The 18482-nt window shown below is 34.3% G+C and overlaps 1 protein-coding gene across 3 annotated transcripts in view; it reads left to right on the top strand.

The window, feature by feature from the left end:
- GRIK2 (glutamate ionotropic receptor kainate type subunit 2) overlaps positions 1–18482 on the top strand; it is a 358136-nt gene that overhangs the window by 173966 nt on the left and 165688 nt on the right. For all 3 annotated transcript variants that reach the window (XM_057364086.1, XM_057364085.1, XM_057364087.1), the window contains exons 8-9: positions 15781–15924; positions 17174–17281. In XM_057364086.1, the coding sequence (XP_057220069.1) occupies positions 15781–15924; positions 17174–17281 (252 nt within the window). The remainder of the gene's footprint in view (positions 1–15780; positions 15925–17173; positions 17282–18482) is intronic.

The raw sequence follows: 18482 nt of genomic DNA, 5'->3' as shown, positions 1-18482 counted from the left end.
AGATATTATAGAAATGAATTTTAAAACAATTTGTTCTGTAAACTTACAGTTCACTGGGATGAAATTTTTAAAAGGCAGTACGCTTGGAAAATATTCATACACAAATCCACATGTATTATATGCACCCAAATAACAGCTCTGAAGTGTTCATAAATGTGTATGTAAACAGGTGTTCAGTCTTTAAAAGGTTTTTTCACATACTTACTGCTCTCTTAGGATAATTTGGTGGCTCAGTTTCATATTTTTTTCTTCTTAAGAATGTAAAGCAGTTTGATAAAACAGTCTCTCAGCAGATTTCTTGTGCCAGTCACACATGAGAAAAAGAGACTGGAGTCTCAGCACATACTCCCTTCTTTAGCAGCAGTGATTAGATAGTCTCCAGTTAGTTTGCATCTTGAAAGATACTTTCACTTCATATTTTTTTCCCTAATGCTAATCCTTTAAGAAAAAAGAGCAGTGCACAACTGTCAGTTTTAGTGAGTAGGATTTGTTTGAGCAAGATAACTGTTCCCAGAGGAATGTGAGCATGTGGTAAAGTACTTTACAATCTTGCTTTGCTTCTCAGAGAGCTTTCTTGACTTGGCCTTGCTGCTGCTGTTTATTTCCCTGAGGAACATCTGTGAGAGGAACCGCATTTGTCTCTGAAGTACAGAACTGCTTCCTGGTTTTATTTTTCCCACCTTTCATTCTTCAAACAAACAYCTACTTTCCATATTCTTTCAGTTGTGTTAATACTATACACTGCTTAATGGATTGTGGCAGAGATAGAGACTTTCTCAGAATTTTAATGCATAGCTATTTAGACAAGAGTCGCTCATCCAAGGAGAACATAATGATGATATTTTGCTAATATTTTAATCTGATAATTTTGTTCAAATTTTAACAAACTGAAATAATGTTAAATGCACTTTTTATTTTTAAGTTGTAAAGAAAAATTAATTAATACCACTTACTTCTCAGATTTAAATTGAATGTATTCAAGTTTCATGGGTTTAGAGAAAGAAATTACTGGGTTCATTCTAGGGGCAATTTTTGTCATTTCCAAGAAAAGATAGTGGAGAAATGGAAAAAACCATTTTGTGATGAAGAGCTGCACATGGAAACATTGTCCAGGGCCTAAGCTAAGAATGTTGATGGAAAATATATATTAGTGACTGTTCTTATGGGCAGCCTCTCTTTTCCAGACTGCAAYTAGAAACAGGATAATTAATGATATAATATATCCCTTTAATGTTGTTCCAGTATCTCTTCTTCAATACCGCATCTTTTCTGGTATTCCTTGTTCCAGAAAATCCTATCCCTTGTCCTGTTAAAAATGGAACTTGTTGCTGATGTACTGGCATCTTGTGAAATTCAATTCTTTTTATAAAACTAAGTAAATCCATAATTTTTCCATGCCACGTTAAATGGCAATAATCAAATATAACTGCTTTAGAATTAGCTATAAATAAAATGTCATCTCTGGCAGTGGATCTATGAATGAAGAGGTTTTTAACCACTCTAGAATATATGTAGATTTTAATTTCTCTTCATTAGTGTTGTTGCCAATTTATTTACTATAGATTTGTGATCCTTTCCCTCTTCTTTTCCTGAAATGTGGAAGTGGCACAAATGGGATTACAAGCTATACATATAGTTGAAAATAATMCATCGATCTTTTAAACACCAGATAYACAATTTTTCAGYTATTCAYATTTTTACTTGAATTTTTTTAYGGGAAACTTCCTTTRTCTTAAAGGGCCAYTTTCCTTATGCAGGAGTATCCCTAATACAGGTAGCTCTATATATAGTCCAAGTACCAATGAAATTTTTTTGGGAGGTTCAAAGTAATATTTTGTCACCTGATTGGGATAACTTTTTAGACAGAAATACTAATGTTATTYCCAGGGSAAAACAAAACTTCTGTCTGAGTTCTGTTTCATGATTCCCAGACTCTTGCTGGGGGCCCTGAGAGCAATCATCTCACCAATTTACAATGTAGGGATTATCAGGGTTAACAGTTCTCTCTGAAAATAAGCAGCAAGTATTCTCATGTAAAAGACACATTATTCTCTTAAGATATATAGACTAAACCTTTTTTCTTTAACTTCCATTATGAGCTTGTCTATTACAAGTTTTAAGACTGTTCTGAACAACTTGCATTCTGTCTTGCTTGTTTCTASTTTTTAACATAGGGAAAATGTGACACAGCACTCTAGAGCCTAAAACATTTTTATTTTGGGTGTTAATGATATCAATCAATACAACATCTTTATTTATTTACAAATACAATGCAAGTTCATGATTTGCAGTATTATTTTCTCTTCTCTGACTTCCATTTTCTGTCTTTGTTTTTCTCTGTAACTTGTAGAAGGCCTGTGGCTGTGATCCTTACTACCTATTGATTTAAGGATTCCTTAATTGAAAACTATTCAGCAAACATGCTTTTCAATTTACTGTTTTYCCCAACTAGGTTTAGATGCCAGAGGCTTATTTGCAGCAGTTGAAGGTTAAAGATTTAAAAGTAAAGCTGCATGTCATCTRGGTATACTACAGTTATATGCAGGGTTTTCACCAAGGACTTGTCATACATCTTACATAGCCTGCAGGCTAGAAGTGTGTGTCTGTGCCTTTCTGTCTGCATGTGTAACCACAGGAAAGGAAAAGACAAAAAAAAAATCAATGATCTCAAAATTAATTAAAATAAGGAAGACTTCCCYGTGCTGACAGGATATTTAGGATGAAAATAATTAAATGAGCTATTGTGGTAAATGAAGTATTGATTGCTCACCAAGAGAAGATCCTTGAAGTCTTAGATGAAGATTGATAACTGGTTTTTAACAGTTAGAGCCAAAGGCAACCATTCCCATCTTCAATTCTTAGGCATTTGTGCAGTCTGACAAATGGCTTTCAACCCARCCCTCTATTGACCACTATAAAAAGCTATTATCTACTATAAATAAATTGCATATACACATTGCCTATCCATTCTTCATATCTGTAGAGTTGAAAGTGCTTTATTATTTTTAATTTCCTCATACTTTAAATGAGTATCCACATTCTTTTCAAAGCAGAAAGTTTTTCTTTGTTTCAAATCAGGAGTGAGTTTTTTTTCTTTCTTCGAGTAAACAGGGTCAGAATTTGTACACTTGAATTAGAGAAGAAGAGACAAATGTTTTYAGAATAACAACAAAAGGGAATAAACCTGAATATGGCACCAGATTTTCTTAAGTCATCACTAGAATTTAGCTATAACATGGCTACAATAGCAAGTGAAAAGGCCCATTSGAGGCAGCCTCATAAAGCAAAGCTGTTGCCAAAAACCTGACTCTTATCTCACGCTATTCTACTTTCAGCTACTTTGCTTCAAACTCTTACTGGCCCTTTCCTTTGGACAAAGCCAATTAGCAAATGGAGCACATAAAATACAGCCCTCAATCACATCTTTCRGTGAATTTTATTTTTAGAGAGCCTGGTTCATGTATTATAAGACCTCTTCATGACGGGCACCAGAGCACTGCTCTGTGGTGTCRCACATCAGGAGAGTCACTTCAAAAGCTCGCTGCTGTTCAAAAGTAAAATCTGTGGCAATATTTCACAGTAATGAAGCTTTCAAAAATTATTGTGAGAACGAATCTTAATGAGTGGGAAATGAGTGGGAAAGTGTTGTTTTTGTTTTGGTGACAGACTAAAACAAAAATAGACACAGAAAAAGCCATATAGAGAAAGGGAAGTAAATAATATAGATTTAATATTTGTTTAAAATATAAAAACAAGCCTGTTAAAAGCATTTGGCTTTGAATCAAGTTAATTTAGCTAAATATTTATGGAAGAAGACTCTTATACATCAACGTCTTTGTGGAAACACACTTGCAAGAAGCAAACAGTTCCACATCATTTAGAAAGTTAGCAGTTCTGTGGAGAACATATAAAGTTATGAGAATAGAGAAGTGATTAGGAAGTGTTTGTGCTTCCTACCTATRCTTTGGCAGTCTTTCCTAATGGCTCTGGCATCAAATTTCACTGTTCCTGTGTCAGTGCTTTTGGTGAGCTGAAGCACCATGAGATTGAGATTCTTAAGCTACTATGCTGTARGGATAGACTGGTTCTTCTCAGAGATTTCAATATAAAGAGCTCATCCAGAAATTATTCTCTGCAGAAATAACTCTCTTACATTGCTTTCATTCTGAAAAATTGAAAATAGCYGTACCTCTTTAGAACTCAAAGAGTTTTTGTGGTTTTTATAACTGGGTAATTTTTTTGCTACACTTTAATTAAATATTATATTAAAAATTGTAAAGAAATCAATTGCTAAGAACTTTGAGACTTTGAAAGATCTACCTTTTGAGCTTTAGATTACTCCAGCCTTCCCAATTTCATTAGACTATGAGATGAAAWACATAATCATGTTAGAATGAAGAAAGTACCGTCTTGCAGATATCATTTGTATGCTGGCTGCTGTCTTGAGCTATTCATGACCAGTCAGGAAAGGTTTTCCTAAATAACCATGACATTTACTSCACTCTGTGATACTGGAATTTTTTTATCAAGGGCAGAAGTTAACATCTTAGATTAGCAACGTCAGGAGAAACAATTTTCATTCTATGAATCTGCATTCTTCCACTGGCCATGAAAGTTTTTATAGGAAATAAGAGATGTAGAAAATAAGATGATAAAATTTTTAATCCGATTGAGTTTATTTCTGTGTAGGACACTTTAAAAAACAAYCTGTTTTGATAAGACCATCTAGTAAACATCTAGGAGAAATGTGATCATGTGTGATTTTAATTTTGTGACACTATATTTTGGGTTTGTTTGCTATACAGAGATCATAAAAATATTATATTATTTCCTGTAAATTTTCCATACCTGATCAATAATCTCTTTCATTTAGTTTTAGAGACAAGACTAAAATATTGCTTTATCTGTCAAAGGTCATTTGACTATGAATGTTGCTTTTGACTATGAGTGATCAAACTAGAAATCCTTGTGACACTGAGTTTAAATACTTCTATATTTCCTTGATTTTCTTTCTCTTCTCTTTTCTTTCTTCATTCTTCCAGTCTGCAATTTCAGACAGAACAGTGTTCTGGAAAATAATATAAATGGTATGAAAAATATGTTTTTAAATCTTGCTTAAGCATAGTTAAGAGGTATATGTATGTTTCAAGAAAAATAAATTCTCACCAGGTTAGTGAGAGACATGCAAAGAAATTGTTAAATCTTCTGTATAAGCTTGGACACATTTTTATTTTTAAATGTAGATTTAGATGCAGTGAAGAAATTTGACTGTTACCCTGATGGATGGAATCCTGATGGAGTATTGAAAAAGCTGGAAGAATTTTCAGTTTTTTCAGTTCCTATTTTTAGTTTAGTAATTATGAAAATTATATACTATCAGTTRGCTTTATGGTATAAATATCCCTTTGAAAGTGAACTCTGCTTAGAGAAAGTTCCAGAATTTTCAGGATGGATCACTGTGTGAGTTTGATTTCTGTATATAGCTACAAATGTTATTGAACATACCAAGATGCTGATCACCAGGAAGATTGGAGTTGGTTCTTATATTCACTAGAAGAGCATCTATGTCTAAAATGAAAGCAATATCAGTTTGAGTTGTTCTGATTAATAAGCCCATATTTCTCCTAGCACTGAATTAATGCAAGTGAACTGTAAGTTTTAAAAATTTCATGTACATAAAGCCCACACATATAATTTTTCTTTATCTTACTTTATTTGTATAGTCTTATTTTTAATATACTTTTAATGTCTGTGTGCTTTAATTGTCAAGGATGACAAAGTATCTAAAATTTCAAATAAGCTTTCAGTGTCAAGATATTTCTCTTCATTAGCCACTGAGGATCCCATTAAAAATTACTCAGCTTTCCCTGAGCCATCACAATTTGAAGCTGTTCTTAAACTAGGTAAATTTTTGTATGTAGAATTATACACACATTATTCTAGTGTATTAGAATAATAGTCAATGATATCTGATTTTATGAYGGCAGTTTTAGAAGATAGCCTAGAAAAGTAGTGTCACAAATGAAAATAATTTAGCTTTTTAATCACTAAATAAATCGACTTACTGTGAGCGGATTTTAATTGAAACAAAATGTGTCTGATGGTCAACGTATTTAATTCTGTGTCTACCCTGTGAAGMTGGAATCAACAATTCATGAGAATCTTATTATTAGAACTAGCATCATAACATGGTAAAAAGGTTTTGTTTTTTTTCTGAAATAATATTATTTAATGGCAATCTTAATTGAAATGAAAAAGTAATTATACAGTGAAATGGAGCTGCTGGAGGCCCAATGGCAAAGGAAGAAAAAGTAATATTGCAAGGTCAATTTGCTTTTCTGTAATCTGTCTAGACTATCACCTGCGTATAGCATACAAGTTGATCAAAGATTTATGAAAAAAAAAAATGAAGAATCTAAAAACAGATATGCTTCTCAAACAAAACAGAACAAAACCAAAAAACCTCCAAACCTCAAAACAATCTCAAAGACAAAAAATTCCCCACTTAAAATATCTACTTTAAAAACAGTTTGGTTTTCTAAGTTGTAGGCCAGCAGTTTGACTTTTAATACCTTTCTCTTTAGATGTTACTTATTTTAAGAAGGTGCTAGTTCAAAAGTAGAAAAAAAAAATTACTTTTATAAAACAGGACCATAGGACATAAATTAGTAAAAAAAAATATAGAAGCTTGACATAAAGCATAATTCTATTTTGATATAAATATATACTCTTTCATGGTCACTTATGTTTTATACTGCTTAACAATTTGTTTTYTCCTGCAAACATGAACTTTGCAATACTGTACATATAATCATCTTTTTTTACTAAAGATATTAAAGTCTATATCATTAGWCCTTTCTAAGAGGAGAGGAATTTAGATCAGGAGAAGGAGATTTTTTGTGAATATTCCTAAGTCTTCTATCTGCATTTTGAAATCACCAATATAGATTTCTTTCTGTCATTTTAGCTACAAACTTTGAAGATGCGAAAGCTCTGAAATCCTCAAACATTGTACAATTTTTGCAAGATACAAAACKAGACTATTTAGAGATTCATTCTTTGGAATATGTGGGGTTTCCCCTCTATTTTTGATCAGATTTACATTTAATCCCTGGATTATACTAGCTTTATGCCTCTCCTTTGCATTGCCAGGTGTGCTTTCTTGTTAAAGTGAATACAAAAGTATTCASTGTGTATGCTGAGTAGGATCTTTCTGTAATTACTTATGAATTGCTCATGCAGAAGGACTTTTCATGCAGTGTGATAAGTCTTGAATGCTGAGCTAATATAACAGTAGCAGTCAGRTCTTTATTGTGGATGTGGTTGATGGAGTAGCAGTGATCACAATCATATTGATTTTTTGAACTTGAGAACAGATGAAAGGAAATAGACTACCAAAGACCAAATAATGACCCATTGTTCCTTGTAATTAGATTTTTGCTATCTGTCCCTAAGGTATATAAGAGTGTGAAKGAGTATTTTATTACAAAAAATATTATAGCACATACCATAATTTCTAAAGTTCATAAGGAAGGTTGATAAAGTACTTCAGAATATCTTTCACCTGGAAATATTAGTTGCTTTTAAGGATATATAGAAATGTACATAAAACTATGGAAGTTATGTAGAAACATCATAACRTCTTATGTTTGATTGTATATTATAAGCACATTCTGCAAAGATTTATTTAGTCACCTAACTCAGTTTCATACATTTCCAGGTTCTCAGCACCATAAATATTCTATCAAATTGCATTATTATCTGAGAATGTTCTGTGAGGTGAGAAAGGTTCTGCAACTTCAAACTTTTATACCAGGAAATACGTGTTTATTCTGTCAATAAAAGAATGCATATTGTTTCCTATAGAAACACAATGTAATGACAGAAAGTTTTTCCTATTCCTTTATTTACTTGACATTTTCTAAAGCTCTGGTTTTGGTCACTATTCACTGTGCTGTTTCTCTTTGAATTGGAGATCAAACTAGGAGGCATTGAGGCAAAAGAGGAAATCCTTMATTTTCTTTTGACTTTTTGTGTAAGAAAAAATTACACTTTAGAACATAAGCTTACCTAGCTAGTTCACTTTTGCTAGATTCAAAAAAAAAGGAATTTTTGTTAATGTAAGGTCTTTTTTGATAATATATGAAATAATTTGCTTTGTTTGGACGTTAAAACAAGTATTTTGTTGATGGGGAAAATAAATTCCATCTGTTTTGTCTCTACTTGAAATCRTATATGCATCTCGATAAACCTAAAATTTGCTAGCCACTAAATGTTAAAAAAAAAAAAGTAAGCAGCTATGTCTTAATTGAAATACTACCCTATTTTGAAAAAACAAGCTAACTGATTTTTAAAAAAGTTATATGAACATTGTTTATAGCTTACTGATGCTCATATATTGTTCCCTATCAGAATGCATTTTTGGGGGTAGAAAAACATATCTGTACTCTTTTCTTAATTTTACCCCAGAGTGGAGTTGGGAATGTGTCAAGAAGTAAGAAAACATGAGCATTTATAAGCATACAATGCAATTTAACAGTTCATAAAACAGTAAAATTTAATCTCAGGCTGAGAGATTTATTAAATCTCACTTAGCAAAATGGTTTTGTGGGATGTGTTAGCAAGTGAGAATTAAGTGAAATTATTTCAGGGGCAATAGATTTTATTAGCTGAGAAGGGGAGGAACTAGTTTTGCAAGCCATTTCTCCTTAATTTCATTCACTTGTTATAATTGCCTTGATCGTGGGAGAGCTTTCTGTGAGTAGTAGTAGTATGTTGGGTCTCTGGAATTTGTGTGCTAATGCTGCATTTGTCAGGGATCATCTAACTGAAATGTCTTTCGTTGATGGACTTGTGCAGAAGTTCTTTTAATGATTGTTAAAGATATTTATATCTAATACAACTTAAGTCTCTACCTGTAAGATAAAATGACTGCCATTGGGTTTATTGGGGCTTTTTAGTTTTGTAGTTTGTCATCCATGCTCGGTTTCTGTGCTCTTTAGCACACCTGTTAAAAGATAAATTGCATTCTTCGATATTAATCTGTTGTTCTGGACCTTCTTGAAAAATCTCTTTGTTATAGTTTGGAGGTAGCTGATTTGGAACATGCAATGAATGAAATAGGSTAATGTTAGCACCATTGGCATCATGTTATATGAGAATTTTTTGGGGAAATGTTCTTATGTTACTAGTTACTCTGTTTGGTGGGTTAAAATCATTGTCTTAATACAATTCAAGGTCTGGCTCTTAAAATTTTCTGATCATGCAGTAGTAGGATCTCTAAAAAATAATTACAAATATGAATAAGTAAAACTTACCTTATTTTTATATGTAATCTATCATTGTTTCTATAGTTTATTTCCAGTAGTTTTTAAAGTCAACTTTTAAACTTTTATCAAACTGGACAAACTTTGAAGAAAGTAATGGTGTCTCTAATGAGACCTCTCCTGCACTGTAGGTAGTCTTTGCTTCTTGACTTCCAAGTGTCATCAGACTTTTCTCACATCATTTTTTTAAGTTGTTCAAAAGAAGAAAGGAAGCAGAGGCAGCTTCTATAAGAAAATCCATCTTCAAAGGAAAATAATGATAATAAAAAAAAAAACCTTGGAGGGAGGCCTACTTCTGTTCACTGTACTCAAAATGGAAATCACCTGAAATACAAGAATAAAAATGAAAGGCAGGTGGTGGAGAGTTTGGTAGAAAAAAAAAAAATGGAAGAGTTTTGTTCGTTTATGTAGTATGCCGTTTATTCAAATTTTTCTAACTAATAATTATGTATTGTGTTTAAATTGTCCCTAAATATAAGAGAAGAAAAAGTAATTATCAAAGGAGAAGTACTGCTTAGCAGGTTGAGGAGATTATAAGACAATTTTGATTGTTTTGAAATGAGTAACTATTCCACTGTAAATCCTTACTGTGCAGTGACTCCTAAATAATGTTCCTTTTCTGTAAAAAGGTTGTGCTGGGGAGGGAGAAGATTTGATTAAGCTGTCCTRTTCATTGTGCCTCCAGCATCTACTACTAGCTAGGTCTGTTAGATTAAAGAAAAAGAGCTTCAGTTCTTACTCTTCAAATTGTGCTCTGTCACCTCTGACCACAAATAGACTGGATGTATGGGGAGTAGAAAAAACCAAGTCCAACAAACTGACTTCAGATCCGGTGTTCTATCCAGGGCATTACTGTTGCGTAAGAAATAAAATACAATTTATAATGGCCATGGAAAATTCATTCCTTATGCCCTGCCTTGTGTATTTACATTCCTTTTGCCAGATGGGAATGAAGCATTCTCATTCTGTTCTAAACTCTTGGAAGGAAAAGTACCATAAATACAAGCTTAGCAAGAAAAACTTGTTGCAGTATGAAATGGGCATGTTAACACTTAAACCAGTGACCACAGTCAGTCAGAATTAAGTTTATTTCAGAAGATTCTATGGTCTGAAATACTGTCAGTTACAAATGATTTATTGTATATGATGAAGTAAGTTTCACAATTGATTAAAAACTTGATATGAATTGCTTTAAATGTGTTCTCACATTTTCAAGGACTTTGGTAATAAAACGTGAAAGTGTTCTTTCAGTTCTATGAGTTTATTGAGTACTTTTGTCATGGTCACCTAGGAAACAAATGCAGGTATACATTTGTGAACATTTTCAGTTTCATTTCAGTCTTGATGTAGCTAAGGAAGTCACCCTTGAAAGAACTTCAGCATCATTTTAATTAATGCACAAAATTTTTCAGAATACATTAGTGACCATCAGACATTAGGCAAAACCCTATGAACAATCTGACCTTTTAAATGTAGTTGGACTTATCTCACAAAGATAAAAGTTGACTGACTAAATAGGAGGACAAAGATGATCTTGAAGATAATAATGAGCTGCATATAAAAATTATAAGCTATTCTACTTACCGTAGTACTATTATTCAGACAATATGCAGGTAAAGATAACATAAGAACTAAAACGTAATGAAGTATATGCACATTTTACTAATCACCAGAATAAACTTGGCTCCTGCAATGCATTAAGTGAACTGTACAATATCTTTCATAGAAATTTTTAATGAACCAATTCAGTTTAATACCAAACTGACTAGAGAATAAGAACACTTTATGTCAAGGTTAATTCTTTGTTTATGTTTTAGTTTTCATAGGACATTTTCTTCTGCAACATTCAAAGAACAGTTCAGACTTTTAAAGAGAATTTTAGCAACATATTTGTCTTTGCATGAAACTGTAGATATATTGAATTTATGATGTGTTGGTAACTTGATATTAATAACAGTATTAACTGATAGATTCAGATTCAGATTTATCCATCTGATAGGACAGGGTTTGTCAACTGAGTTATGGATATGACATTATTTCACTTTTTTCTTAATTTGCTTTGTTTTTGATGAAGAAATAAATTTTGACAACATGTTCTCAGAATCATAGAATATTAAGGGGTTGGAATGAACCTTAAAGATCATCTAGTCCCAGCCCTGACTGCCATGGACAGGGACACCTCCCACTAGAACAGGTAGCTCAAGGCTTTATTCAGCCCAACTTTGTGCATTGCCAGGGCTGGAGCAYCCACAAACTGCTGGGGCAACCTCTTCCAGTGTCTTATCACCCTGACAGTGAAAATTTTCTTCCTACTATCTAACCTAAATTTCCCTTTTTCAATTTGTACTCATTCTTCCGTGTCTGATCTGTACAGTTCCTGATGCAAAGTCCCTCTCTGGCTTCCCTGCAGCCCATTCAGACACTGGAAGGTTGCCATGAGGTCTCCACACAACCTTCTCTTCTCCAGGCTGAACAGCCCCAACTTTCTCAGCCTGTTTTCAGAGGGGATGCGCTCCAGTCTTCTTATCAATTTTGTTTCCTCCTCTGGACTTGCTCCAACAGTTCCATGAGCAGAGTAGAGGGGGAGAATCACCTTCTTCAACCTTCTGGCCACACTCTTTTTGATGCAGCCCAGGATTGGGTTGGCATTCTGGACTGTGAGTGCACACTCATGTTGAGTTTTTCATCAGCCATCACACCCAAGTCCTTAATGTTCTTACAGACGAAAATCCAGTCTAAAGCTGTCCAGAGAATTTCAAATTGGATTATAAAAGAGTTGCATCTGAATTTGATTCTGAGACAAATTTGGAAGTATGCTTCCTTTTTTTGGCACATGTAAAACATGTATCTTTGTTTCCCTTTTCCTTTTGCTTCTTTCTTTCTTTCAGTGATGTGTAGATTATTTGCTTGCTGAACATGACTTTATTAAGTCAAGTTCACGTACAAAACAAAGATCACTGTAAACATGTATCATAGTTGCTAGGAGGAAGTCTTTATTCCTTACACTTTTGCAACATGGTTAAGCAGTTAAATCTGCATGAAGGTAATACTTGTATTTTTAAGAGGATAATTTAGTTAGCTAACCAAACTTTTTTGTTGTTTGACCCTATCCTTTGACTCCTTTTCCATGGGGAAAAAAATTACCCTCAGTCTCTGAAAAAAAAAAAGTTGCAGCAGAGAGGGTAATTATGGGATCTTGTGTGTCAGATTTGTAAATGCAAGAATATTCTGATCTATGGAAAATAAACTACTAATATTGCAAATAGCTCATTCTTGTCTGGAAATCCACTCTGCTTCAAAGACTAAAAAGTAAATTTATTAAGCTCCTCTTTTCCATTGCCTCATTCCATACATCACTCAATGYAGGAAATTTCTTGGTGTTTTCAAGAACTTTGCAGAGAACCTTCTGAGTAAAAGACCATGTATCTTCATAGACTTTTTTTAGTAATAAATCTAATTAAGGGGTGAAAAAATCCCATTAGCTTAATTGAACATTTAATTGAAAACTAAAGCAGGATTTTTCCTGCTTTCAAGCTGGTTTTAATGATCTGTATTTGAGTAATTCAAAGTTCTTCCAGATCATGCCTATATAATAGTTCAAATTTTTTTGTTTATAAAGGGCTACAATTTGTTCTAACAAAAGCTGAAATAGAAATTTTTCTGTTTGAGAAGTGTACTATTTCTGATGTTTCCTAACCTAGTTTTGGGATGGAGTGATAATTCTGGAGCACTGAGATATGTATCAGACAGGAGTGGCTTATTARTACTTAAAATTTACATACAGTTTGGTGGAGGTGAATGAAAATGTCATACAAAAATGTGGTGGATAAGAGATGCAGAAGCAAGTCACGATGCAGTGTTCATTTAATGTGGACTCTGCACGTTTTTTTTAAACTATTACTAGTTAATTAAGCACAAGACCTCTTTCTTAAAGCAGTTAGCTCATCTGTTGACTCAGATAKCAAATGGCATCAATGAACTCTTCTGTACTGAAGTCTGAAGATGTTTACAAAGATCATGATTTCTCTTTCTGTTAGGCTTTCCTGAATCTTATCTATGTGTCAGTGTCAGCCTTTTCTTGCACTTTTTTTGATTTATTTTTCAAGGTCTTGATTAATGTGTACACGTGGGTTGCAGTTATGCTGCGTAAACTGCCCATTTGGTTTCAGTACTTTCAGTTGATTCTTGTTTGACTAACAGCCCTACTGAAAGTCACTAAAAATCATACCTCTTCTGTGTTGTAAGAAGGGCAGAAAAACCTTGGCAATGAAGCAGTTTGTTCATGATGTGGGGAAGACTTCTCCTTGGATGAGACCTAGGCTAAAACGGGTTTCTCCTTTTTCAGCTTTGCCCTTGTAGGTTAAAAACCAGTAAAAACCACTATTCTGCAAACATTCTGCTCCAAGCTCCCAAAACTAAAACCTTCCTTACAGTACTGATTAGCCATTACAGGAGGGTGTGACAAATATCAAGGAATAATAGAATGCTTTGGGTTGGAAAGGACCTTTAAGTTATCTAGTTCCAACCCCTTTGCTGYAGGCAGAGATACCTTGCCCTAGACCAGATTGCCCAGAGCTCCATCCAAACCGGCCTTGACCGGCATTTCCAGGGATGGGAACATCCACAGCATCTCTGAGCAACCTGTTCCAGTGCCTCACAGCAAATATCTGCTGGAACTTATTATGTGCTTTTGATTTCTTTGGGTGTTTTTGCCATCTTACAGATTTCCACCTCAGTGGCTTATAGAATTTGACAGAAAGCCATGTTATTCTGCATCTGGCATAATGTCCATTTGATTCCTTCTGATGAGTCTTAGCAGTTCTGCTTCCAAATTTGCATCTAATTAATCAGTTGGTGCTGGTGTTGAATTTCTGATTGTTTCTTTGTGGGCTCTTTTTGCTAAAGTCTCATAGCAATTTCAGTTTTCCTTCATTGGTATGAGTACTACAGTTTTAGAAGAAAAACAGATTTTAAAAGAAGTTTGTATTTCTGAGCCAGATTTATGTGTCATACTTATTGTGTAGTTTATTTAAAAAGCTGTTGTCTAGACTTCAACTACTGCCAAGTCTTGCTTCTAGAATATTAAACTTTGCATGATGCTTACTCAGCATGTCATTCCAACTTTTTGGTGTTTCACTGCCTCCTTGTCAAATATCAGCTTGCCTTAAAAGCACTTTAATGCCTTGCAGATAATGAACAATTTGGCAGCAAAAATATATTCTGACTGATTTGGAGCCCCTGCATAAACTACTTGGAGCCTGAGATCATTGAAACCTATTATACTGGCGATTTTAAAATTAGGATTTATTTCTGTTTGAATTTTGAAATCTCTCCTTGGGAGAGCCATATAAATGTGAACGTATATTATTCTCTCTAACAGTAGCTTATAGGCTATAATGGTAGAATATTTTTGCATTTTTATGTTTAGTTTTATTGTAAAGAGCCTTGGGATGCCTTTGTGTGAAAGGCACTATATAAGCTCATTTTGTATTGCATTGTATTGTATTGTGACATGTGCAATAATCTCCAGGTTCCCTATCCATTAAAGAACTAATTTCACAGCTCACTAATTACGGGAATGAGAAGGGGAAATAGGTCCTTTTTCTCTAAGGTATGCTGAGCAGATGGCGTGGCACWCATTTCCACCAGCTGAATCTAAGGTCCTCTTGTGCTTTTGGTTCCGAGGCTTGCCTCTGTTTATCAAACAGAGCAGGAGAGAGATATCACCTTCTTGTACAGCATGACAGTGTGTTCTGAGAGGCTGTCTGTGTCCTTTGCTAGCACATCACTTAGCAYGCACTAGGTCTAAGCCTATTTGTTTAGGATGGGACATGAAAACTATTAAAATGAATGTGCATTTTAATGTAATTCTAATCTGCCTCTGATTTATTGAAGATACGGATTAGTTCTGCCATAGGGATTTAAACTGATACACATTATAAAGTTATTCATGAACCAATAGAGCACTGTTGGGACAGAATCTTGTCTGTAATTTCAAAACAAAAAAAGGTTACTTCCTTAGCCTGTACACTTTCCTTTATAACTAAGGTTTTATCAACTTTTTTATTTTTTTCTTTCTCATTGCATGTGAAAGTAACTAACTTGAATCAAACATGCACACAGTGATTTATATAGCTCCCTAACACACTGCTTTTTAAAAGTAACATGAGTCATCAGGTACTAGTGTATGATCCATGATCCATGATCCTGAAAAGGAGCTATTTGAGGCCTTTTTACAGCATTAAAAAAGAGAAAAGCGGCGACTGACTGAAGATCCTGACATAACTCATGTAGGACTTGGCAACAAGGCTACATTTTACAGCACTGCACAAGCAATCAGACCATTTTTTTTTCCTTTAACATAGTGATCAGTGTTAATTTGTTGTTTCCTTCTCTCAGCACTGGCCTGTCTCGGGTGTTTGTGCTGATGTCTCTGGTGTGATTCTCGTTTCAGACGGATGCAGCGCTGATGTACGACGCGGTCCATGTGGTGTCRGTGGCTGTCCAGCAGTTCCCGCAGATGACGGTCAGTTCATTACAGTGCAACCGCCACAAACCATGGCGCTTTGGGACCCGCTTTATGAGTCTCATTAAGGAGGTAAGTCACTAATATAGTGTCCTGCTCCCCTGCTTCCTTTTCTCCCAATTCCCCCCCCCCTTTTTTTTTTTTTATGTAGGTGGTAGTCTCTCATCTTGTTACGCATAAAGAGTTTAACAAGCAAGGCAGCATTTTTATTTGAAAGTGGGTTTTCCTGAAGTATTTGTTGGAACAAAGAAATATGTAAGGGTGAAATTACTGTTCTAAATGAAATTTCTGTTTGCAGATAATTGGGTCTGTGTGGAGCACTTGTAACATAAAAACCCAAACACCTGAAACCCTCCAAACCGTTGACTGATTATGAGAAATTCAGCAACAAAATATTGGCATAAATTCAAAGGGGTCAGSAATGAATTTTACTTCCTGGTTTAAACTCTTTTTTTTTTCTTGATTTTCTATGGTGAATTACTATAGGTCTCCTTGATCTCCTAAGGTGCTGTTTAGATCCTGATGGATAGTGATAKTAAAGCCAGGAGATTTAAGGTGCTAAAGGTGAACACTGTAGACTGTTCAAACCTCTCATACTGTAACTCCTAATACAGTGTTTCACAATCTAGATATGCAAAATATTATGATGAAGATAATTATTTGCAATGGAATGTATTTTTTTTTAGATATTGGTTCCTTCTAGGATGATAATTTTATTTCCCACCTTTCCTCCCATACTTTGTATAGTTTTTAGAACTAGGGTAGATTTTAAGTTATAAAAACATGAGGCTATTGAACTTTATTAGAAGTAAGGAATAAGCTCTAGAAGGYTGGCTCACTGACCTAAATTTTTGCTGTCTCAGTGTACTTTCAGGGGAATCAGCATCTTTCAAATGTAAGCCTTTATTTGAAATAAATTTCCTAACAGAAAAATGAAGTCCAGCATAAATGAAACAGATTGAAGCTTRGGAATTGGGAAGGGTGAGATATGTAGGGAAACAGAAGGGGAAATGCATGCATGAATGATTGAGGAATGAAAACAAAACAGCCTTTTATCTCCTTCGGTAGTAGAGTCTGTTGCCTGACATGCAAAGTTTAAAAAATTTTCTGTGAAGACTGAAGGAAAGTTTGATTTAATTAGCAGAAAGTAAAGACAAAATATTTAAGAACAAAAATCAGCCACAAGGTAAATTACTTAYATAAAATGAATAATTAATRAATAATTAATTAAWTTTTKTCRGGAGTAAAATTTGTCCTTTTCCAGGGGAAAAAAAAAAGAAGAGGTATTTATTTATAGAAATTTTGTTTTCTTTCTSCATAGGCCCACTGGGAAGGCCTCACAGGAAGGATAACTTTCAACAAAACCAATGGCTTAAGGACAGATTTTGATTTAGATGTCATCAGCCTCAAGGAAGAAGGTCTTGAAAAGGTGTGTAAGACATTTGCCTCCAAGGACTTGGGAAACAAAACTAAAACTCATCCCCTAAATGCATTTACAATTGTATTTATTGTGTTAAGTGTACCTGTTCTCAACTGGATATCTGGTTTCAAAGCCTTCTAGTAAAAGCTGTTACCTTGATGTCTGGCTTCTTAATYGTGTGCTTCTAGCCACACTCTCRGATTCAAGAGGCCTATGAAAGAGGSAATAGCTGRGCCTGAAATCATACATTGATATACTTTGTTTTCAATTTATATCAAGTTTAAATTATGATTCCAATCGCATTGCGTATCCTCCTGTGTGAACCTGTGGGTACATGTATTTGTATTTCCTTCACATCTTTACTAATTCAGGAAAAATCACCTCAAACTGATGAAACAAACTCAATGAATCAAAATAGTTTGATTTTGGATTTTTTTTTGTGTGTTTTCAGAGGGAGTTTTGAATCCCTGTGTGGAGTAAGAATTTCTCTCTATCAGTGGTACTAAAAAATTAAGAATTGGTAGACTGACTGGCTTGGCTGTCTCCCAACATAATTTTTTTCCTGCACAGAGATGGAGAAAGACCAAAGAATTGAGAAATGRTTTTTCCATGTAGCTTATTATTATCTGTATTTGAACTTAAGGTCTCAGGAAGTGTGTACAGATATTTGGCCTGTGTACATGACACAGTCATGGTCTAAAATCAGATCCATCCTCCCTGCAACCACCTTGGCATGAAGAGGCAATTCAGGAAACTACAGCATCTCACATTGTTGTGGTCTGCAGGCAAAGGGATTGCAACTTGCATTTGCCTTGTAGTTTGCATTTAGATGTGGTTTCCTTCATCTTCAGATACAGTTCTGTCAACTATAATCCCAGGGTTATAACTGTGAGCACAAATTAAAATAGAAATTAAGGGATGGGATCATAATGCAGAGTTGCATTATCTTTCTTCTTTTAATCACYGAATGGAGAAGCTGGCAGAAAGAACATATTTCTCCAAAAGTTCTTCTAACAAGGCTAGCCTTGGAAAATTAATTTTCTCTTACTGGGAAGATTTTGTWATAGCTCAGAAACCACGAGACTGTCTTGAAACACTTACATAGGTAATAACATTTTGTTGTGCAGTGGAAAACTTGAGATTCAAGAGCTAAACTAGATTTTAAAATGTTCAGTAGTAGACTGACAGTAAGATTGTAAGATTTCTCCTG

The sequence above is a fragment of the Malurus melanocephalus genome, unplaced genomic scaffold (assembly GCF_030028575.1).
Source record: "Malurus melanocephalus ecotype Western Australia unplaced genomic scaffold, MMel_1.1 scaffold_35, whole genome shotgun sequence".
Lineage (NCBI taxonomy): Eukaryota > Metazoa > Chordata > Aves > Passeriformes > Maluridae > Malurus > Malurus melanocephalus.
Note: the sequence above shows the minus strand (reverse complement) of the source record. Positions and strands in the feature narration are given on the sequence as shown.